The sequence below is a fragment of the Lipomyces japonicus genome, assembly GCF_038497905.1.
Source record: "Lipomyces japonicus strain CBS 7319 unplaced genomic scaffold V1514scaffold_4, whole genome shotgun sequence".
Classification (NCBI taxonomy): domain Eukaryota; kingdom Fungi; phylum Ascomycota; class Lipomycetes; order Lipomycetales; family Lipomycetaceae; genus Lipomyces; species Lipomyces japonicus.
Window position 1 is genome coordinate 25090 of NW_027117816.1, and position 21249 is coordinate 46338.

At 40.2% G+C, this 21249-nt stretch overlaps 11 protein-coding genes across 11 annotated transcripts; 5 read left to right on the forward strand and 6 right to left on the reverse strand.

The window, feature by feature from the left end:
- Nucleotides 1-433: 433 nt before the first annotated feature.
- Nucleotides 434-2076, reverse strand: V1514DRAFT_324834 (uncharacterized protein). The gene is made up of 3 exons (XM_066926502.1): nucleotides 1867-2076; nucleotides 1659-1804; nucleotides 434-1562 (listed from the first exon to the last, which is right to left on the reverse strand). The coding sequence occupies exons 2-3, from the start codon at nucleotides 1710-1712 to the stop codon at nucleotides 561-563; spliced, it is 1056 nt and encodes a 351-aa protein (XP_066785460.1). The 5' UTR covers nucleotides 1713-1804; nucleotides 1867-2076; the 3' UTR covers nucleotides 434-560.
- Nucleotides 1867-3221, forward strand: V1514DRAFT_324836 (uncharacterized protein). Its single transcript, XM_066926503.1, has 2 exons — nucleotides 1867-2386; nucleotides 2473-3221. Exons 1-2 carry the CDS (start codon nucleotides 2307-2309, stop codon nucleotides 3038-3040), a joined length of 648 nt encoding a protein of 215 aa, XP_066785461.1. The 5' UTR covers nucleotides 1867-2306; the 3' UTR covers nucleotides 3041-3221.
- On the reverse strand, nucleotides 3043-7452 carry V1514DRAFT_288736 (trafficking protein particle complex subunit 10). The gene is made up of 5 exons (XM_066925265.1): nucleotides 7190-7452; nucleotides 6467-7129; nucleotides 6313-6409; nucleotides 3790-6254; nucleotides 3043-3734 (listed from the first exon to the last, which is right to left on the reverse strand). Exons 2-5 carry the CDS (start codon nucleotides 7115-7117, stop codon nucleotides 3144-3146), a joined length of 3804 nt encoding a protein of 1267 aa, XP_066785462.1. The 5' UTR covers nucleotides 7118-7129; nucleotides 7190-7452; the 3' UTR covers nucleotides 3043-3143.
- Nucleotides 7453-7472: 20 nt separating this feature from the next.
- Nucleotides 7473-8455, reverse strand: V1514DRAFT_324840 (uncharacterized protein). The gene is made up of 5 exons (XM_066926504.1): nucleotides 8299-8455; nucleotides 8157-8240; nucleotides 7982-8042; nucleotides 7851-7916; nucleotides 7473-7797 (listed from the first exon to the last, which is right to left on the reverse strand). Exons 1-5 carry the CDS (start codon nucleotides 8314-8316, stop codon nucleotides 7625-7627), a joined length of 402 nt encoding a protein of 133 aa, XP_066785463.1. The 5' UTR covers nucleotides 8317-8455; the 3' UTR covers nucleotides 7473-7624.
- Nucleotides 8453-11389, forward strand: V1514DRAFT_301850 (RHD3/Sey1). The gene is made up of 5 exons (XM_066925554.1): nucleotides 8453-8705; nucleotides 8770-8942; nucleotides 8995-9229; nucleotides 9293-11012; nucleotides 11070-11389. Exons 1-5 carry the CDS (start codon nucleotides 8608-8610, stop codon nucleotides 11244-11246), a joined length of 2403 nt encoding a protein of 800 aa, XP_066785464.1. The 5' UTR covers nucleotides 8453-8607; the 3' UTR covers nucleotides 11247-11389.
- Nucleotides 11390-12187, reverse strand: V1514DRAFT_324850 (Isochorismatase-like protein; the record flags this gene model as incomplete). The annotated part of the gene is made up of 1 exon (XM_066926505.1): nucleotides 11390-12187. Exon 1 carries the CDS (start codon nucleotides 11897-11899, stop codon nucleotides 11393-11395), a length of 507 nt encoding a protein of 168 aa, XP_066785465.1. The 5' UTR covers nucleotides 11900-12187.
- Nucleotides 12188-12264: 77 nt separating this feature from the next.
- V1514DRAFT_324851 (Atp23p) lies at nucleotides 12265-13468 on the forward strand. The gene is made up of 2 exons (XM_066926506.1): nucleotides 12265-12806; nucleotides 12881-13468. The coding sequence occupies exons 1-2, from the start codon at nucleotides 12569-12571 to the stop codon at nucleotides 13357-13359; spliced, it is 717 nt and encodes a 238-aa protein (XP_066785466.1). The 5' UTR covers nucleotides 12265-12568; the 3' UTR covers nucleotides 13360-13468.
- V1514DRAFT_324853 (kinase-like domain-containing protein) lies at nucleotides 13376-15018 on the reverse strand. Its single transcript, XM_066926507.1, has 4 exons — nucleotides 14831-15018; nucleotides 14281-14777; nucleotides 13709-14228; nucleotides 13376-13657 (listed from the first exon to the last, which is right to left on the reverse strand). Exons 1-4 carry the CDS (start codon nucleotides 14942-14944, stop codon nucleotides 13535-13537), a joined length of 1254 nt encoding a protein of 417 aa, XP_066785467.1. The 5' UTR covers nucleotides 14945-15018; the 3' UTR covers nucleotides 13376-13534.
- A 136-nt stretch (nucleotides 15019-15154) lies between these two features.
- On the reverse strand, nucleotides 15155-16887 carry V1514DRAFT_324856 (SCA7, zinc-binding domain-containing protein). Its single transcript, XM_066926508.1, has 2 exons — nucleotides 16765-16887; nucleotides 15155-16574 (listed from the first exon to the last, which is right to left on the reverse strand). The coding sequence occupies exons 1-2, from the start codon at nucleotides 16781-16783 to the stop codon at nucleotides 15373-15375; spliced, it is 1221 nt and encodes a 406-aa protein (XP_066785468.1). The 5' UTR covers nucleotides 16784-16887; the 3' UTR covers nucleotides 15155-15372.
- A 131-nt stretch (nucleotides 16888-17018) lies between these two features.
- V1514DRAFT_324857 (uncharacterized protein) lies at nucleotides 17019-18709 on the forward strand. The gene has a single exon (XM_066926509.1). The coding sequence runs from the start codon at nucleotides 17095-17097 to the stop codon at nucleotides 18496-18498; it is 1404 nt and encodes a 467-aa protein (XP_066785469.1). The 5' UTR covers nucleotides 17019-17094; the 3' UTR covers nucleotides 18499-18709.
- On the forward strand, nucleotides 18710-20904 carry V1514DRAFT_324859 (Hydroxyethylthiazole kinase family-domain-containing protein). The gene is made up of 3 exons (XM_066926510.1): nucleotides 18710-19081; nucleotides 19138-19231; nucleotides 19285-20904. The coding sequence occupies exons 1-3, from the start codon at nucleotides 18799-18801 to the stop codon at nucleotides 20462-20464; spliced, it is 1557 nt and encodes a 518-aa protein (XP_066785470.1). The 5' UTR covers nucleotides 18710-18798; the 3' UTR covers nucleotides 20465-20904.
- Nucleotides 20905-21249: the final 345 nt, after the last annotated feature.

The following is a 21249-nucleotide window of genomic DNA, read 5'->3' on the forward strand; positions in this document are numbered from 1 at the left end:
AAAGAATAAGAATGCACTAATTGGCGACTTTGACTTTTTGATATTAAAACTATAATGCAAGGAAAGACAGGTTGTATGAAAAGAAATCTGGGATGGAATGCAATGAAAAAATACACAGAAAAAGATTATAAATTCACAGTTTTTTACGACTTTAGTGTGTCACCACTCTAATGCCGTACATATTATCAAGAAGAATCAGCCGTATGTATCGGTTCTTTGTAACTCTTGAAATGAAAAGACATGAAGTTTCCAGCCAATTAAAGTTTCGATTGGAAGTAGTGCATATTCACAGGAGGGTCGCGACTTCGAAAAGGTAATACCAAGTCAAACCCGGAAATATACGGTGTAGACGATTCATTATTCTTGTCCCAATTATACCACCTTAGAAGTGAATACACCGAACCTACAAAACGCCAATCGGCTTAAACTACAATTTTAATTCTCAAATAGTTACGTCATTAATAATAATTACATAAATAAATATACTGGTTTTTGCGAACCAAACATGCAGTACATATTTCGACACGTTCGGTGAGAAAACTAGATTATTTTTTTTTTTTTTACTTGGATACTTTCACAACAGACTTGCCAAAGTTCTTGCCTGATAACAGTCCCACAAACGCATCGTACGTACTTTCAATGCCGTCGTATACTTCTTCCTTGTAAACGATCTCACCCTTGTGAAGAAACTCAGACACCTTCTCCGTGAATTCCTGTACAATGTCCGGCCTAGTCAGTAACACGTCCAATATTATAAATCCCTGAAGCTTGATGCGCTTGGTCGTGATGTAAGCCAAGTTTTTATGCCGGTACTGTTCTTCCGGCTTCAAATTGTATTGCGAAATCGATCCACTGGCCACGATTCGGGCAAAATTATTTGCGTTAGCCAACACAGCATCCAAAATCTCGCCGCCAACGTTTTCGTAATAGATGTCGATGCCCTCAGGGATGTGAGCCTTGATAGCCGCGTCCAGGTCCTTTTCGGTCTTGTAATTCCAGGCGTCATCAAATTTCAATTTCTCCTTCAAGTATTGAGCTTTTTCATCGCTGCCGACAGATCCCACCACCCGCAGGCCCTCATGCTTGGCCAGTTGGCCAACCAATTGTCCCACTGCGCCGGCAGCCGCCGACACAAGAATCGTCTCGTTCTTTTTGAGCGGCCCGCCAATAGTGTACAACGAGTAGTAAGCGGTCAATCCAGGCATTCCGAGCACGCCAATAAAGTATGTAAGCGGGAAATTGTACGGATTGTCTATTTTTGCAAAATGCGTCAGTTTGTCCGCGTGCACTGCTTGAAACTGACTGAATTCAGCGATATCCGTGCGCAAAATGTCGTCGACGTTGAATGCATCCGTAGCAGATGCTTTGACTTTGGCAATTCCAAAGTTTGACAGCGGCTTGCCCAATTCAAACGCCGCGCTGTACGACTTCGCATCAGATGATCGCAGCTTGCCTCGAAGGTATGGATCGAGCGAGAAATACAAAATTTCAATTAAAATTCCACCCTTTGGTGGTTCCGTGTCAATCTTGCTTGTCACCAGCTTCAAATTTTCTTTTGTGGGCTACAATGAAAGACATGCGGTGTTAGATTAAAATAAACAATCATTCGCTCGTACTCCATAGTAACGGCTTTCCCTATTTATATTACGTTGACATACCACTCCATGAGGCAGAGAATTGAAAATTATCTGTTTATTGTCGATAGAAGGCATGGCTAATTATTTAATCTCTTCAATTTAATATCGTTGCGACGAAGACGAGGAAAAGGTGGGGAGGACAGAGATTACATATAAGGTATGAAAGCCGGGATTGACGTCAGCTCATCATCATTAATGCAGGTGATGTGACCACACAATTCTGCTTACCAAACACTCTCCCCATAATCATTTAGTTACAACTATTTACAATTAACCACGTTGCATTAAATTGGGTTTTTATTTTTTATTAACAAACTTGCTTTTCATAAACTCAATTTCAGAGACGTTTTTTTTTGTAAATCATACATATCTTGTAAGCATGAGTTAACTCAATAGGAACCGCCCTCACTCGGGCAGGACATGCGGCAGTCACCAGGGGATTATGCACATTTTTATGTTTAGGAGGAATCTGACAGTTGGTCGTATTTGTGTCTGTTCCAGCTTTTCGTCGCTTGCAGTTATTTAAGTTTATCGATGTCCCCGGGCCAGCCGAGGTTCAATTTTTTTATACCCGTTCATTGTATTATATATAGCCTCTGTATGCTCGTTTGTCATTCTTTTTATACAGTCTCTTAGTCTTTGTATTGATCATTTGAAATATTTGACTGAATGTGGAGCGTGTCGACAATTTTAGCAGGGGTGACGGCCCTTTTTTGGCTGGTTAATCTCAAAAGCTTTCCGACTTTCTGGTGAGTCCTAAGAAAGACATGATGCAACAAAATGATTTTGTAGAATGACAAAAAAGCCAATTGCTTACGTTTGTAATTTTTGACAGGCATTTCCGTTTTTACAATTCATTATTTAAACATTTGTATTTTTATAAGCCATCGAAGGCAGTCGCGTCCGACGTGTTTCACACCCGGGTCTACACGACCCGGTCGCCAGCCATGGAATGCGATTTAAACCTGCACAAATCCAACTCGACTTATTTTTCTGACCTGGACATTGCTCGCACGGATTTGATTGCTGGCTTGTTTCACAAATGGATCAACGACGTCAAGCGCAAGGAAAACCGATGGCCCTACGTGGCCCTGGCCGGTGTCGTGTCGTTGTTCCGGCGCGAAATTAAGCCGTATTCAAAATTCAACATCAAGTCTCGCGTGATTGGGTGGGATGAAAAATGGATATTTGTACTGTCTAGGTTTGAAACTCCCAAAGGCAAGCTGATTGCCACATGCGTGTCTAAATACGTATTTAAGCTCGGCAGGAAAACTGTCCCACCGAAGGATGTTCTTGATCACTGTGGCATGTGGAACGATGAGGTCGAGAACAAGGGCAACGATGGACGCAAAAGAGTTCAAGGAATTATCGATCTTGATCAACTAGATGAAGTGGATTTCTAAATCAACACAACAAATAGATAGAATGTTTATATATAAGGGATTCTTTTTAAGATTTTTTTTCAAACATTATGTATGAATTCATTTTTTTCCAAGCATGCTTCTTTTATTCAGACACCGAAAATACCACGTTGGAAACCTCGGGCAAGACTAAGATCGACTCTGCATTATTTTTGTAATCCACTTCGGCAGTTAATCGCTCGTACTGTCGTAACGCCGGCCTGACTTCCACGGGCGGCAGTAACAAGTTGCCGCGCTTGAGCGGCAGTAATACCAACGGCACTCGAACCACCGCATCTTTTTTGTCGTCATCGTGTTCAATGTCTATTAAAAAATTGCCTTTCCGTTTGCCCGACACGATCCACGTATCCGGATCGGCAAAAACTTCATACACAAACTCGGCCTGACCCGACGAGCCGTCTTGCACGTCTTTTCTACCGCCGTGAGATCCCCATGACCGTGACAGCGTGAGTTCCAAAGTCACGGGGATGGCCTCGCCAATATAAAAAACGCAATCGGAAAAACTTTTAGTAGCAGTGGCCGGATTATCACTACTTGTCGTGGCCCCAGGTGACGTGGCTGGCGGGTTATACCATAATTCTAACGTGAACAAAAGTTCAACGATGGGTATTTCTACCGGAATAATCATTTCTTTTGTCAACGGTTCCAATTCTTGTTCCGCATCTTTTGAAATTTCCTATAAAAGTCCAAATTTGTCAGCACTATTTCTTTTGCTGTTGCCAAATACTTACGACAAATAGATTGTTTAATGCTTTTAATATCTTCGGGCGATCCAATTCAGGAACATTCTTTATGAGTCGTTGCCAATATTCCAAATCAAACTTGGTCAGATCAATCTTGTCAAGAAATCCGTAAGTGGACGTGTCACACGAAACCAAGCTCTGCACATGATGATCAATTAAAAAGCCATATTTAGACATGTCATACGCTGCCAATGTTGTTCGCACGTGTCGCGTAATGGAATGACGCATTTCATCTTCCAATTTTCGGAACCGGATATGTAACATCAGAGGAGTAGTTGGCTTCCCGTTTTGGTCACCGTCAACACCGTGATGTCTTTTTGCTGATCCGTCGTTCTTGTGAGTGATTTGGAAAACATAGGAAGCAGATTGCTTGGCAAGCACGACGAACGCACTGTTGCTACTTCCGCTGCTCTTCACGTCAAATTCATCTTGCCCGATAAGTTTTGTACTTAAAACGCGCAAAGGCGCTGTATTTTTGCCGACGCATGATACGGAAAACTTTGAAAACAGCTTCTCGGCTTTAAAAACATCCTGCACGTTGACAGCCAACGACAACGCCAGTGAGCAATGACGAATAACAGATAACGTAAACAGCTCGTCTGTATCATCCTTGTTGTCGTCACCGCTACCGCCAGAAGATGCGACTCTAAACTCAATCTGCACCCTCACGTACAATTCCTTGGCATCTGGCTCGGCCGAGTATGGCACTGTGAGCCGCAAAATCGCTTGACTTCCAAGTTCTCCAAACCTAATTTTCATCGCTTGCTCTGGCGACTTTGTAATTTCATACGCGTCAAACTGCTCATTATCACGATTCCCATAGTGTCCTTCGTTTTTACTCTGTCTCTGTACTTCTGCGATACTATCATTAAGCCGTAATTTGAACCCACTTGAAGCACTCCGGGCAATTAACTGCCCACTGTGAACGTTATTCCAGCCAGTGTGAACTTCAATTATTACCTTGCGAGCGTCCGCCAGATATTGTTTTGAAGACGGGTGCACTTGAACGTCCATATTCCCCGGCTGCTGATATAAAACTAACTGGTGATTATTTATGCTATTTTTGACCTTCTCATCAGTGTTGCTCTTGTTGCTGTCGTTTCTGCTATTACTTTCTCCAATGCTATACCGTTGGTCGGCATAATCCTTAACCAGTAACAAATTTCCCATCGCAAATTCAATGCTGTCAATCGCATACAACCCAGGAATGTTATGTCGGGTTGTTAAAACGACCTTGGTCGTGCCATGATCTATTATCGAAGCATGACTTGATTTAAAAATAAGAGCCTGTCTTATGCCTGATGATTCAATCAGGCGAACCAAAATTGAATCAATTTTCCATTTCGTGCGAAATTCGTTATTGACAAACAACGTGATTGAGAGCGTATCTTCTTGTTTGTCTGAAAGATCAACATGATCGGCTAACTTGGTTGTAAATAATGAATCCAACGGATACGTCGCCGTCATTGCTGTTGTTGTTGTTGTTGTAGTAGTAGTCGCTGTGGTAACTTTTGCGGTTTCACCAATTTTGGAAGCTTTCTGAATTCGTTGACAAATCTCTTGGACGGATGCGACACTCGATGACTTTCGATTGGCCAGTAATTGCAAATAAATTTTTAAATAATCTTCTTTCCGGTGAAGATGGTACAAGCAATCGGCGTACATCAAAAACAAATTTGTCGAAATAGCTTCCCAACCTTGACTGTTATAAATCTGAGGAAGAGAACTCAGTAACTCGGCAGCGCCTTCGTAATCTTCGCTTCTATACTTGATCTTGGCCATTTCAACACGCAACTTGTCAACTGATCTGGTTCGATCCGCAGATTCGAAATAATTCCTGGCTGCGTCCGTCAAAGACATGTAAGTTGAAACATATGATTCTTCATTAGCGATAACCTCTTTTAATTTCGGATGCATCACTTGATCATTTATTTCGTTATCCTGATCGTCGTCATCATTAATATTTACTTCTTCAATATCATCATTAATTGACCATCCTTTCATTTTCGCTATTCGTTCAATGGATGAACGAGCCAGCATAATAATCTCGGCTTTTCCCTCAGCCACGTCTCGTGTCTTGCCACCTTGCAGAACTTCTGGCATGCTTTCAGTAACATTCATGACTTCCTGAACGATTCCAAAAACCCAATTAGCTACCAGGTAAGAATTCTTCTTGTATGATAACAACATTTTGCTAATTTCTAACGTGAAATTGCGGGCTCGAAACAAGAATTCGGCAATGCGAACGGCGACCATCGAAGGCGAAGCTGCAGCGGACATTAGCTGTAAGAGCAATGAGGCTTGTCGTGAGAAAAGGTAGCACTTGAAATCAAATAGTGAAATATTATTCTCCAAAATATTATGACGAACTGCTGGATCGTCCTTTCGACTTAACAGAGGAACCATCGAATCCGTTGAAAAGCCGACTTCTTTTAGAAAAGTTACATTGTTTTCTAAAAAAAATTGGTTAGAATATTAATTCTAATTTTGTTGATCCACCTAGTCGTTTACCTTTCATAAGCTGCATAAATGTGGCATCTAAGGCGTCATACTGTATTAATGCATCCTCTAATAAACTAACTGCCTCAAATGATAATGCTAGGCCCTCCTTTGATCAATCAGAGTTAGTAAGCTAGCAAAGCCACTTTAAAATAAACATTCCTACCTTCATGACAAAAAATGTTGCAAAATTCCAACCCGGAATACTCTTTTTGGCCTCCAATTTCTTTACTTCTTCTTCGTACATGTGCACTCGTTTTCCAAACGAATCAAGAATGCCTTCTTTAATCTTAGTCATGATCTCATTCCACAAGTCTTCTTCTTCGGCGGTCGTGCTATTGGGCCTAATCAATAAGCATCTGTCTTCCTTTGACGTGGTATTAAAATCGGCCTTGATTTTATCAAAAACGCTGGTCTTTAACCTTAATGTTGAAGAACTGCTAGATCCGTTTGGTGCACAGTAAAAAATTAACCATTCAGTTGAATCTCTTCTTGAAGCCACGTGAGTCGTGAACCACTCGCGAATGGTCCTTCGCACGCTTGACCTGTACGTATCGTTGTCATCGCATTTGACAAGAATAATCTTCATGTATGGCGTGTCCAGCAAGCCCGGGATTTGATGTTGCAGAACAGATTCGCCATTGGTGGTTTCTTCCTTTAACAATACTGATAACGAGTTGATTGATCTCAACGGTCGTGGTGGATCGTGCCAATACAGGCTTTTAAGCGGCAGTCGTGACTCAATGTCTTTCACGACCTTGGGTGCTACACCGTAAGGATCGTAATAAGAGATTGTTACTGACCGTGACAAACTCATCGAGACTTTTGACTATTCGTAAAACTGGCTTAACTAAACAAGCAAGAATGATATATTATACTTTGTAGATACCTTCGGCCTTTGGGATGTGAATCTACCCGATCCTTTAACGTGACCTTGAATGAATTGCAAATTGGCAAGACAGTCTTTTGCACTTTATTTCCTATTTCTCTTCTTGTTTCATGTGTAAAACTGGATGAGTGTTTCTGTATTTGGTTGCACCGATGGCTATTTTAACTGCTCTTGAGCGCGAAAAGAGAAGTTCCCCTGAATCCTGTCTGAAATGGTGAATCGACATCGGCTTCGCTACATGAAGGGTTCAAATACAAACCAAGGGATAATCCAGGCGACAATAAAGTTATATATCAATAGTTTATTACAATCTATTTTATCCAATTTCCGAATATAAAAAGAACACCAATTGCCCCGCATGCTGCATTATGCCAAAAACAAGCCCCAAAAAATAACCATCAAACATCAAATAATTTTTTTTTTTTAAATAAATCCCTACTGTAATCGAAAAATCTCTGGAATGATTGCAAGATATGCAATGACGATGATCACGGTCATTACCAGTACGGGCGTTCCACTTGTAAGGAAATACGGCGCAGGTTTGGAGCCCATAAAATATTTGTTATTCATAATACGACGATTCAATCCAATAACCATAAACGCAAAGCCTTAAACATCTGTTAGTAAACCTCTAAAATCAAATAGAAAAAAAAAACTTTACCAATGACTGAAAAAACAGCACCGATGGGATAGAACTCAATATCAAAAATACGCAAAATACTCAATGCTATCAAACAAGTTAATATAACAACCACTATCGTTTAAGTTATAATCTGCAATCTTGTTCATTACCTAAGGTTATTTCTAGCATAGCAGTTCGTAAGTATGCACCCTCATATGTTCGTTGGAATGCTATCTGAGTTAGCGTTTGAAGAGCGTCATAGGCAAACAGCAGTAGATAACGTACCCCTGCAAACAAATAATTTGGTTAGTAAATAAATATTTTCGACATTAATAATAAGACATACCTAATATCGATAATCTCAGTCTCATCTGTGAGTTTGAAATGTCGGTGCCTAATTTCGCTAGCACTCTCATTATCGACAAAGCTCTAATGCAATAATTAGTTACACTGAACAACATATACTCTTTACATAATATAAACTAACCTCGAAATTAGTCGCCATTATATAAATAAGATGGATCTCAGATTGTTTTTGATATCAAAAAGTTAAGTGAGAGCTGTCGGATATCGCAAGGCACACCTTTTGCATAAGTGAAGAAACTTATGCACTAATTGTAGAGGTGCCCGACGACAACCAACATCAATCATCATTACTCAACAGCGGAAGCACAAAAATCTGAATTTGTGCAGAATAATTTAACTGTGTACATATCCTTGCTTATGTTTTTGTGAAACTTATTTATTTAAATTTGTTTTTTGCTTTTTGTGACGGTGAAGCATCATATTGCGCAACATGACATCAGTGGAACAGATAATCACCGAGTCAGGCATTGCAGCCTCGAAGGAACTGTATTCACAAGTTCAGGTCATTAATGAAAATAAGATTTTTTCGTGAGTATACTTCTTTTGTGGTCTATTAAACATGAATGGTTTTTGTTTAACCAATAACATATAGTACTGAATTGAACACATATTTCCAGAAGGTTGATCTGCTGAACTCCGGACTTAATTATCATTTAATTGCAGTCTTCGGCAGCCAGTCGACAGGAAAGAGTACATTACTTAATGCACTGTTTGGGACAGAGTTTGATGTCATGAACGAGTCTCGCCGTCAGCAGACTACCAAAGGTTGGTTCAGAGCTTTCATTCAACGTGAAGAGGAATATTAACGGGTTTTCAGGCATTTGGATGGCTCGAGCAAAGCAAGATCGTATTTTAATTTTGGATGTGGAAGGCAGTGATGGTCGGGAGCGGGGTGAGGATCAAGACTTTGAACGCAAGGCTGCCTTATTCGCTCTTGCCACATCCGAGGTTTTGATCGTCAACATATGGGAACATCAAGTTGGACTGTACCAAGGCGCAAATATGGGACTTTTAAAAACAGTTTTTGAAGTGAATTTGAACTTGTTTCACAAGTATGCTTTTTTTTCATTGAACGAATATTAATTGAACGAAGTATTGACCACAGTTTTCTTTAGGAATCCCAATAAGTCGTTGTTGTTGTTTGTGATTCGTGATCACATTGGAGTTACCCCTCTTGAAGACCTTGCTGCAACACTAACAGCAGATCTTACAAAGATATGGGAATCACTGGCTAAACCTGAAGGATTAAATGAATCCAAGATTACTGATTTTTTCGCTCTGCAGTTTACAGCACTTCCGCATAAGATTCTTCAACCGAAACAATTTGATGAAGCCATTGGAAAACTGGAGTATAGATTTGAAGACAAGTCAGATTCTAATTACGTTTTTGATCCTAAATATCATCGCAACGTGCCCGCCGATGGATGGTCGATATATGCAAGCAATGTTTGGGAGCAAATTGAGTTAAACAAGGATCTCGATTTGCCAACTCAACAAATTCTGGTCGCTCGGTTCAGATGTGAGGAGATTTCGGGTCAAGCTTGGGACAAGCTTGATAATGAATTAAAACCTGTGGAAGCTATTACCGGCATCGTTGAGTCTTTGGGTGAGACGTTGGGCAGTGCAAGATCTCAATCTCTTGAGGTTTATGATAGTCAAGCATCACGATACGCACAAGATGTATATCTTAGTAAGAGGAAAGACCTTTTGTCCAAGATTGATGCCAGATTACTTCAACTATTTAACGCTCAGTTGACAATTCTTCATAAGGTTGCGATTCAGAAGTTCGTTTCTGATGTTAAATCTGCGTTGGCGCAACCTAAATACAATTTCCTCGGGTCATTACTGACCAGCAAATTGCTGACAATTGAAACGTTTACTGCTGCCGCAATAGCTTCGCGAGTGGAAGGTACGGACTTCTCGTTCAGTTCCGAGCTGAAAGGGCTTGAGGATGATATAGAAAGCGAGATTCAAAGACTGCGTTTGGCTGAAGCGAAGAAGCTTACGACCAAAATTGTTCGCAAATTGAGTTCAGATCTTGACGATCAACTCTCGGGTATATTTAAATCGCCTTCCTCTGATCTATGGGATCGTGTGTTAGAAGCGTTCAATAATTCTTTACTACGTTCGCTCAGTAATTTTAAAGTCGGGTCTGAAGATGACAAGCCCCACTATGACTTTGGCCTGGGTGGTAATGAAACGGAAGCGCTGGCTGAGATTCTTCACGTGAAATTAGAAGCTTGGAAAGTGTTTTATCAGAGAATTAAGGAATTCAGCAAGACAGATAACGTCCTTGTTCGTCTTCGAGAGTACTTTGAAGAAAAGTTCAAGTATGACGAAAAGGGTGTCCCACGACTGTGGAGTCCATCAGATAATATCGACGAAATATACAGTGATGCATTACAAGCTACGTTAGAAATTCTTCCCGTGTTAGCAGTGGCACGACTGGAAAATGGCGAAAAGCTTTATCCAGAATCTTTAATTACCCAAACTTTTGAAAATGAGGAAGACATTGAAATTGAAAAATTCCCGATTTTTCTCACGGATGGACAGATCTTGCAAGTGCAATCTAACTTTAAAAAGATTGCCGATTCATTGTACATTGATGCAAAGAGAAGTACAATTCAGAGCATTCGACAGGTTCCGTTGTATTTTTATTTACTCTTGCTCGTATTGGGATGGAACGAATTTATGGCGGTATTGAGAAATCCGTTGTATTTCACAATGTTGGCCGTTATTGCCGGATTTTCCTATGCGGCATATCATTTGAATCTTCTCGGTCCGCTTGCTACGATGAGTAATGCTGCTTTTGACCAGGCAGTTTTAATTGGCAAGGTATGAAAAGCTTACAAATTTTTATTTTTTTTTATTTTGGCTAACAAGATCAAATAGGAAAAATTGCGTGAAGTATTAGACGTGCCACATCATTCGCATACTCATCAAGCGTATAATGTGACTAGTACAAATGCCACTCAACCACCCGGAACTATAAAGTCTGATATTGAATTGGAAACTCTTGATGAAGGTGGAAAGGAGTCTAGTACGACTAAATCACCTGGTGGGTTTTAATGCATAGTTGCAACCCGTGGTTTTTTTTTCTTTTTTTTTTTTCTTGGACTATTGTATGATAGCCAAAACAAGGAAATTATCTGTTATATATATATATATATATTATAGAAGAACAAGACAAGGCTTTCTTTTTTTTTTTTTTTTTTTTATATGCGTAAATTTTCGACAGCTTCCATGATGGATTTGAAATCAGTAATTTGGGCAAACCCATATTGCAAATTCAAAATTGTGGCAGCTTGCATTTCATCGTTAATGGTGGCATTCAAATCTGCCGGGAAATATACGTAAAAATCTTGGTTAAACGCAGACCTTGCAGTCGTCTCGCAGCAAAGATTAGTCATTGTTCCGGTTATTATTAATTTTTTGACATTTTTCTCGTGCAGGATTGATGCCAGGTTGGTGTTCACAAACGAATCATACCTGTTTTTATCCTGAATTCGAACGATATTTGGCTTGCCTGGTTGCGCATAAGAATTCAACTCGGTCATTAGCTGCCAGGCAGGCGAATATCTGACAATCGAACCATTCTCACCCCACCATTTTACAATCTCAGCATACGAATCTTCCTTTAGAACGTGACCATGTTGAGTGAAAATTACTGGCAGGTTTTGAGCCTCGAATTTCTCGATCCTGCAAAAAAAAAAAATGGTCATAGTTAGTTAGAAACATTGTCAAAGTTTACGTTTTTCTTTTTTTTTTTTTTTTTCATTATTGTTGCTAGTAAACTTGGTACATTACAAGGGAATCAATATCGACAAAATTTTCCCAGCAGTGTTTCGAAAACGTTCTTGCATGTCAATCACGAGTAACGCTGTGGAACCCAAATCAATTGGCGATGCCTGTGCGATTCGAAACGCCATTTGGTTTCTTCACAAAAAAATGTAACTTGGATTGAAAGACCTTGTTTCGTAATTTGAAATAAATATATTGTCATGTTCAACTAAATGCTTTTAAGCACGTGTGCGCTCGTTTTGTGACATTCGTACTTGTTCCAATTACTTACCCCGATGCTGTGACGTGACGGCCGAGATGGTTCGGCTTACTGGATTGGATAAACGCATAACTTAGGCAGATCCTACAAATAAAAATCTACAATCATTAATTCAGCAAATTTTGCCGTTATTGCAAAAGTATTTTAAAATTTAATACCCCGTAATGTTCTGTATTTTTTGTTTCCCCGTGACAATTTAGGAGCGAACTTGATTTAATATAAGATCAAATGTGTAGATTACCAGTCGCGGTTTATGGATTTTCTCACTCCCCAATAGCAGTTCAGCAGTATAGAGGGAATTCAGTCCTGACTTGAATAGAATATATTTATAATGTCATCAGACCCGATAAAGGATAATTCAACACCCCAGACCTCTTTATCTTCGTCTTCGTCATCTTCTTCACAATCATTTCCTAGCGGATTCGAATGGATTAAATTAAAAGCAGCTTATTTCGTGGGCTCATTAAATAAGGAGGAAGAACGAAAATACGAACAAGAGATAGCAAGGAGAAAAGAAGTTGCTGAATGCCAACGATGTGAATCTTTTCGAGACTGGAATCTTGCCTACAGTATGTGTGAACCTAAATAATGTTCCAGGTCATGGAGTTTTTATGTTTTCACCGTGGCTGACCTTACGCAACAGGCCCTACCATCACTTTCTTGCGACAAGAGTTAAGAAAAGTTGGCGGGGATATCGATAGGAATCATATTGTTTGCCACCCCTGCGAAGGAATGGAAGGCGGGTTTAATCCGTCATTAGGCATCATGCTCTGCCAGAATAATTTATATACCCGCAGCCAAGTGGAAGACGTGATATCTCATGAATTAATTCATGCCTATGACGAAATGAAGTTTCATGTTGATTGGCTTAATTTGAAACATCAGGCTTGCTCAGAAATCCGGGCCTCGAGTCTTAGTGGCGAATGCAGAATCTTGAACGAGTTCATGAAAGGCTACGGTGGTTTCACCAGGCATCACCAGGCATGCGTTCGGCGGCGAGCAGTCACGTCAGTAATGGGAAATCCTAATTGCAAAACTCGGCAAGACGCGGAACGAGCGGTTGATCAAGTCTTTGACTCTTGCTTTAACGATACTCGACCGTTCGAAGAGATTTATCGATAAAATAAATTTGTGAATATTTTTTTATAGAAATTTTTGTATATTTTAGTTATAATTTGAAACACATAGAACACCTTGTATATTAAATAAAAAAAAACCACTGATATCGAACAATTATAAAACTGAGAAATAAAACAAAATAAATATCAATTCCTTGGCAAATACTAACCACTAACAACTAGCTTGATTTATTTCCCGTCAGTGGAGTTGGAGAAGGCCAACGTGGCCTGTTTCTTACCATCCATGGATGCTCTGGTACTTGCTCCAGTGGAAACCGTCTTTCTGGGGAATGCTGAAGGAGCTAATGAAAAGAATCAATATTGAACTCTAGAGATAAAAACATGACACTTACCCGTCGAATCAAGTCGGCCGCTTCAGGGCTTACAAACGGCGGAATCTTAAGGTCAACTTTAGAAATTCGCTTATAGGTAGCCTTGTGAGCGGGTTCTTCAAATGGCGGATTTCCAACCAAAAATTCATATGTTAAAACTCCAAGTGCCCATAAATCAACTCTAAAGTCGTGATCCTTGGCTTCAACCATCTCCGGTGGCAGGTAATCAAGAGTCCCGCACATGGTTGTCCGTCTGGACGATGGCGTGTGAACACTCCAACCGAAATCCGATAACTTTACTACCCCATCAAGACCAATCAGTAAATTCTCTGGCTTGAGATCTCTATGAATAATGTGCTTCTTGTGAAGATATGCTAACGCACTGGCAATTTGGCTTATATAATGCGATGCCAAAACTTCGTCAAACCTGCCACGCTTTCGAAGTACTTTAAACATTTCACCCTGACCAGCATATTCTAAAATCAAAAATACTCTGGTGGAGTCATGAAAATGACCGTAAAGCCGCAAAATATTTGGATGCCTGTAATTATCATGTCAACTCAAATTTAAAAGATATGAATTATATAACCTACCGCAGATTTGACTGAATCTCAATTTCTCGTCGAAACTGTTTTTCGACTTTAAAATGTGTCAGCTCTTTCTTATCCATGACTTTTAAGGCGCAAACGTATCCAGTAGCTTTATCTCTAGCGCAGTACACTCGCCCAAATTTTCCTTTTCCTAATTTTCTGCCAATTTCAAAGCTGTCTAAAGAATATTGTCGATGAGCAGAGCTTGAGGTTTTATAAGTACGATCTAACGGTGAAATACTGTTGTTGCTTGATAGATCATGAACCACATCGTGTGATGAAATGTACCCAGATGGAGTCTGGCCTGACCCCATTTTATGCATATTAGGTGATGACGGAGGGCGCATTTGAGATGTTCGTGTAGATAACGATCCATTATTATGAGAAGTTGATGCTGTGTTATGAAGTGCGTATTTGAGAAGCGGGTTCCTCATAGCTCCAGTGGATGAATTAACGTTCTCTTTATTATTACTTGCTCCTCCACTATTCATGATACTCGACTAATTGGTTTTAGTTAAAAAATCAAAATAATTTGAATAAAAAAAAATAATACCTTCAATTTGTTTGTTCCACCATTGGTGCCACTCGTGCTATTATATCCAGATCCATGAGTGTCGTGTAATGTTGTCCGCGACAACCGAGATTCTATTGTCCGCACAGAAGCCATGAAACATAAATTTAATAGTAATTAAAACTAAAAAAAAAATTGATAGGTATTGAGGAAGTATGTGCTAGATGCTGGGCAGGTGGAAGAAGAGGAAGAAGGGATAAGCACGGCGATTTCAATTAAAAAACGTCAATAAAGCATCGTTGCCATGACAACAGCGTTGAGAAATTGTACCAGGCAGATCACAAATATTAGTTACACGTACACGGATTGAAATATTTAAATATACAAATTGATGTTTCATTAATTGCCTACAAAAACAATAATAAAAATATTGTAGCTTGAATAAAACTCCAGACATGGAATAAACCCATAGTTGCTATTGTACATTTATATCCTAACGCCATTACCCACCTAAAAAAACATGCCCATTTTAAACAATGCAAGGTCAACCTTTAAAAATAAAAAATAATCCAGTCATGAAAAATTTATATCTGTCTTGAAAATGCGCTGGCAAACATTTCCCGCATACGGAAAAAATGAGTTTTCATTTTGACCGGCATGATGACTTTCTTCTCAATCGGTAATGGAAAAGCCTTGCCAACGCCTTCCATAACCGATTCGACTTCTTCATCCGAATCCACAGGGCCGTTAGCAAGTTCCATATCCTCTGCTAGTTGTTGAGACGAAGTCAACGCGGCCTGCTTCATTTGATTTTTCTTTTGATAAGCAGCCAATAAAACATCATACGGCTGAGAACGTCCAGGTACGTTCCGCTTGGCACCCATTGAATGTGACTTGCAAGTTAGCGAACGAGCACAAAAGCCACCGTTAGGTAATGGCACACCACACTGTCGCTCGACATCGACAGGTCCCTTTGGCTTCGGAGCAGCCTTGAGAACTTGCTTTTTTTTTTTCTTTGGCGGTTGCTTCTCGCTGGCAGTATCAGCTTTTCGCTTCTTGGTTGCCTTGCTACCATCCTTTTCCTTATCATCTTTTTCCTTTTCCTTTTTCGTTTTAACTGGCTTGTCACTTTTTCCATTGTTATTGTTGTCATTGCCATCATTTCCACCTGTTCCACCGCTGCCTCCAATACCATTGCTTTTAGCACTGCCATTAGATTCAGAATTAGCTGTGGCATTGGTTGCATTTCCGGACTTGTTACCGCTTTTATCAGAAGAAGAAGCGAAACGAACGCTGTCCTTGCGTTTGCCATCATTTGAGGCCAGTTCATTGTTTTTCTGTGACCGAGCCTCTGACGATCGGTGTTGTTGTTCAAGGCACTCGCGTACATGAGAGGCAATAATTGATTTCAAAAAAGGCTTATTGCATAAGTCACAAATCACGTAGTGTAATTTATCAGACAATGGGTGAGTTGAGTTGAGTGCCATTCGATCCTTTTCGGTTAACACGGGCGACGGCGAATCGAAATCATCGTCAGTTGCCGGAGTTGTCCTCAAGGACGAACCATCTTGATCCTCCAGGTATTTCGCATATTCAATCCATGTGGGTTCATCCCGTAATGACGGAGCTGACGAATTAGAGCTGGCTGAAGATACCGAAGAAGAGAGTGAAGATGAGGAGGAGCTAGATGCAAGAGAAGTATTGAAACACTTTACTGAAACCAGTTGGGAACCTGAACCAAAAACCTGGCTAAGCAATGCACCATCGTCTTTAATGCCATTGCGTTCTACAATTCAAAAAAAAAAAAAAAAAAAAAAAGTCAGGTTCGGTAGGAAAAAAAACAAAGATGCCGTGCTCATCTCGAATTCGCCATCCGGATTCGGCAAGGCGCACGTGCACTGCCAACGGAACGCACGCCATAAAACATCACGAAAGCAACCGCTGATGGCCAGCATCAGGGCAAAGTCGAATCGTACCTTCTTTGATCAGCGTCATTGCGGCACAAGCCGATGCCGTGCGAAGCAGACCTTGTTAGGGATGGGGTTTGATGAATTAGAGGAAGATTAGACCGTCGACGTCGTTCCGATAATGCAAACGCTTAGTGATTTGGTGTGGCGGATTTTCGCGATCGAGAAAAGCAGCTGCTAGATATACGTCACACTGGTTGTGCGTTTATGCACACATTTAAGTGAGTACGAAGCCCTTTGTTTTGTGCGTTGGCCGCTATCTCAATATACAAACCAACTATAACTATAACTATAGCTATAACTATAACTATAACTACAACAGTTAACTGATCTTAAAACATGTCTTTTTCGGTTGATTCTTCAGCTGGTTCAGATGATGACTTAAACCTGGACGTACAACACTTGGACACCGTGAGCTCTTGTGATACCGTCACCCGTTCTGCAAAAAAAGACTACTTTGACCAAAGTCGTTTGAATGAACAATTTTTCCAATTAGCATTTGATGAAATTAGACATGTATCTGCTGCTGAGGATATCAGTCAAGGTTTGCCAAAACAGGCATCTAAGAAACTAGAAACCAAGAGTCATAGAACAAGGCAGCAAAAGCCTTTAAATCTTAAAAGGCATAAAGTGGCGAAACAAAGTAACAAACGTGGCATTAAAAATTGTTTAATACCGGTAGACTATGGGGTTGGATTAGTTTTTGAAACCGCAGAGTTCTCAGAACGCGGATTCAGACGTCGTTTTAATAGCGAGAATGTTATCAAGAAAGGTGCTGCTGACAGTGAAACCTCAAAAGAGGAGCCAGTAGTTCAAGGGAATCATAATTGTGAAGATGGACCGAATTCAATTTCAAGAAGCTTTAGGTCATTTGCCAATTTTGTGAATGGGCTTGGACCTGCTTCCAGTGAAGATGAAGGTAGTTACAAAGAAGAAAATTCGGCACCTCGTGATTGCACATCTGACAGAAATTATGGTCGACAACGACGTAGCAAGCGACAAATCATTTTGCCTCAAGTTGATCTCGGCCTTGTCCATGAGGATTCAGACAAGCGTGCTTCTTCTACTTCTTCTTCAAAGCCATTTTTGAATCAAGCTAATGGGCATTACTCATCTAGCAACAATTATTCAAGATGCAGTGAATCTTCTGCTGTTCAAGTACTCCCTGAAAAAAACAACATACGTGGACGACAGTTAGGATCGTCAGTCAATTCTCGATCGCTTTTAAAGTCACAGTCTCGATCTCGGTCTCGGTCTCAATCTACGGCAAGTTCCAGACCTCACTACACAGCCAATCAAATTTCCAAGTCAGGCTCCAGTGTGAAAAAGACCAGCAGAATAAGTGATAAAACATTGCAGTTGAAATGCAAAATTGCAAGAATACCCAACAAATTAAAACATCAGTTGTCTAGTTTTGATATCCTGGCAAGGAGTACAGAGTCGGTTACTACGTCTGGTATAGCAGGACTTTCTTTGGAAAAAGATACTAGTTCATCAGGAGGTTTTGATTCGAATGGAAATACCAGTTTACACCACAATTCTGCAAGCTCAACGGTTCAAGATAATAATAATAATACTGAAAATTTGGTGAATCAATTGGTTGATAAGAAAGATACCTTAAATCAGACCGCTAATAAGTCTAACGGTCAATCTACGGGCTCTCTTAGACATACATTCGGTCAACTACGCCCAGCTTTACCGCATCGGCGAAAGTCATTTAGAATTCGTCGTGACTTACAATAGTTGTCTCATACCTTAATGAATAGTTTCATTGTCATGTGGTACACAAGTATTATTAACTTTTAATTAAATTAATGCAACATTACATATTTATACATTCATTAGATTGCATTGGAAATCTGTAATTCACGCGAGGTTGTTTCTCTGACGCATGATAATGATAAGGGGCTTGTGTATTTTCGCCAATTCACGCAGTTAATGGGAACATGCTTCACAACCCAAAGCTTATCCTAGTCTACAGACTTTGGCTCCCAGGATTCAAATTTAAGCCCATTTCTGCTGTCAAATTGTAAAAAAAAAGACATGGGCAAGCCAGAAGTTGATTATTCATTGTATTTAGTCACGGACTCGGGTCTGGTTCCTAAGGGTACGACACTTGTTGAACAAGTTCAGAAGGCTGTTGATGGTGGTGTTACCCTCGTTCAGCTTCGTGAAAAGAATGCGGAGACGATCGACTTTATTAATACTGCACGAGCAATTCATGAAATAACCAAAAAAGCCGGTATTCCTTTACTTATCAACGATAGAGTGGATGTTGCCCTTGCTATTGATGCAGAGGGGATCCATATTGGACAAGAAGATATTGGTAATCATTATTCATAAATAATTCATGAGATTGTATTTCTAATATGCATATTATAGATGTTGCTACGGCTAGAAAACTTTTAGGCCCGGATAAAATTATTGGTGTTTCGACGAGTTATGTATCTGAAGCCACCAAGGCTGTGGAGGATGGGTAAGTGAGCAATTAACTAATACTTTTTTCTTCTTTCTAACCACTTAACATAGTGCCGATTACATTGGTGTCGGTTCTATTTATGATACGACTACTAAAATTCCAAAGAAACCGCCTATCGGCATCAATGGAATTCGCAAAGTTCTGTCGTATCTGTCGTCCGTGAAGAGATACGTGTCAGCTGTTGCAATTGGCTCAGTTAATAAGTCGAATGCTCGAAATGTTGTTTATTTGTCTGCGGTTCCTGGACGTCGTTTGGATGGTATTGCAGTTGTTTCAGCATTGATCGCTTCTCCTGACCCAACCGGCACTGCCAAGGAGCTTCTCGAGTTGGTCAAGGAGCCTCCTTATTGGATTTCAGTAATTCCTAACAGACCTGCTACGTTTATTTTGAACGAGGTTCCCGCTGTCATTACCAAGATTCAACAAACCACGCCCTTGGTTCATAACATTATTAACCGAGTGGTCACAAACTTTGCTGCAAATGCTGACCTTGCAGTTGGCGCCAGCCCCATAATGAGCGAAAACATTCCTGAATTTGGTGACCTGGCATCCATTCCCAACAACGGTCTTTTAATAAATATGGGATTTGGTACCGAAGAATACGTTAACTTGTACGCAAGTGCTACGGCTTCCTATAAATACAAAAACAAGCCTGTTGTTTTCGATCCAATTGCTGCAGGTGCTTCTCAACTTCGACGGAACGCGGTGAAATCTCTATTGAATCGAGGGCATTTTGACATTATAAAAGGTAACGAGGGAGAGATTTTTGCGGTTGCTGGTGAGGTTTCTCAAATGCGTGGTGTTGATAGCACGTCTTCTTCGTCATTGGAGAAAAAAGTTGATGTCATTGAGGCGCTTGCGTCTAAAGAGAAGTCAGTCATTGTCGTGACTGGGAAGGAAGACTTTATTTGTGATGGCATTAGCACGTACATCATCAAGAACGGTCATGAATTATTGGGTAACATTACAGGAAGTGGTTGCATTCTTGGATCGATTATTACTGCTGCGACGGCTGTTTACGCTGAAGACAGATTATTAGCAGCGATTGCGTCTGTGCTTTTGTACACGATTGCTGCAGAACGAGCAGCAGCTCAGCCTACTGTTCGCGGACCGGGAACGTTTGTGCCTGCATTACTGGATGAGTTGTATTTGCTTTCAAGAGCTTCAGCAAATGGAGATAATTCCTGGCTGAAAGATGCCAAGATTGAGCTTTATGAAAAGTCTGAATAGATTGCAGATTAAATATTAAATATTATATATTCTACCAGCTATGTAAATTTTGAATATTATAGACTTTACTCGAAAAGTGCCGTGCCATTTTTTACTTCACGCAAAAATGGGAATAATCTTGTTAAATGCTACAGTATAAAAGCTACAGTATCATACATTTGATTGCTTTCAAATATCCACTTGACTGAATCTAATGCAGACAGGATTATTAACGAAATAAAATTATTATGTGGTGTATGATGACAGGTCTGTACCACAAGTTATCACTTCCATTCATGCGCTTATCAATTCAATCGTCACTTTTTGTTTTATTTTATTCTGTTTTGGCTTGTACACGTGCCGACTAAATCTACATAAATACAGCAGTAATTTCCTGAAAGATTTATTTCTGCTTTTTTTTCGGTATCCTTTCTAAACTAGATAATATTACTGATGCTAATGAATTTGTTTTGTATTCTTGATTTCATCACTTGTTGAAAAATATATTGTTTCTATTGAAGTAATCATATTATGTGGATAATTGCCAGCCCGGTAAGCTAGCAGTGTGGCGATGCGTTAACGACAATTCCGCGAAGGGAAGCATGCGTGCCCGGTCTGAATTGTCCTCGACGTAAAGGCATAGGTATTCTTGAAATATAACTTTCAGCCTTTCCATTACTCTCATGATGACCGCTTTCCCAACTACAGTTCCCTTCATGGCAACGGACTTCTGTAACAGGGGCCAACACCGTCTTTGCATCCCGTAGTCGTTTCTGCGAAACAACTAAACGTGAACGACTAAGGCT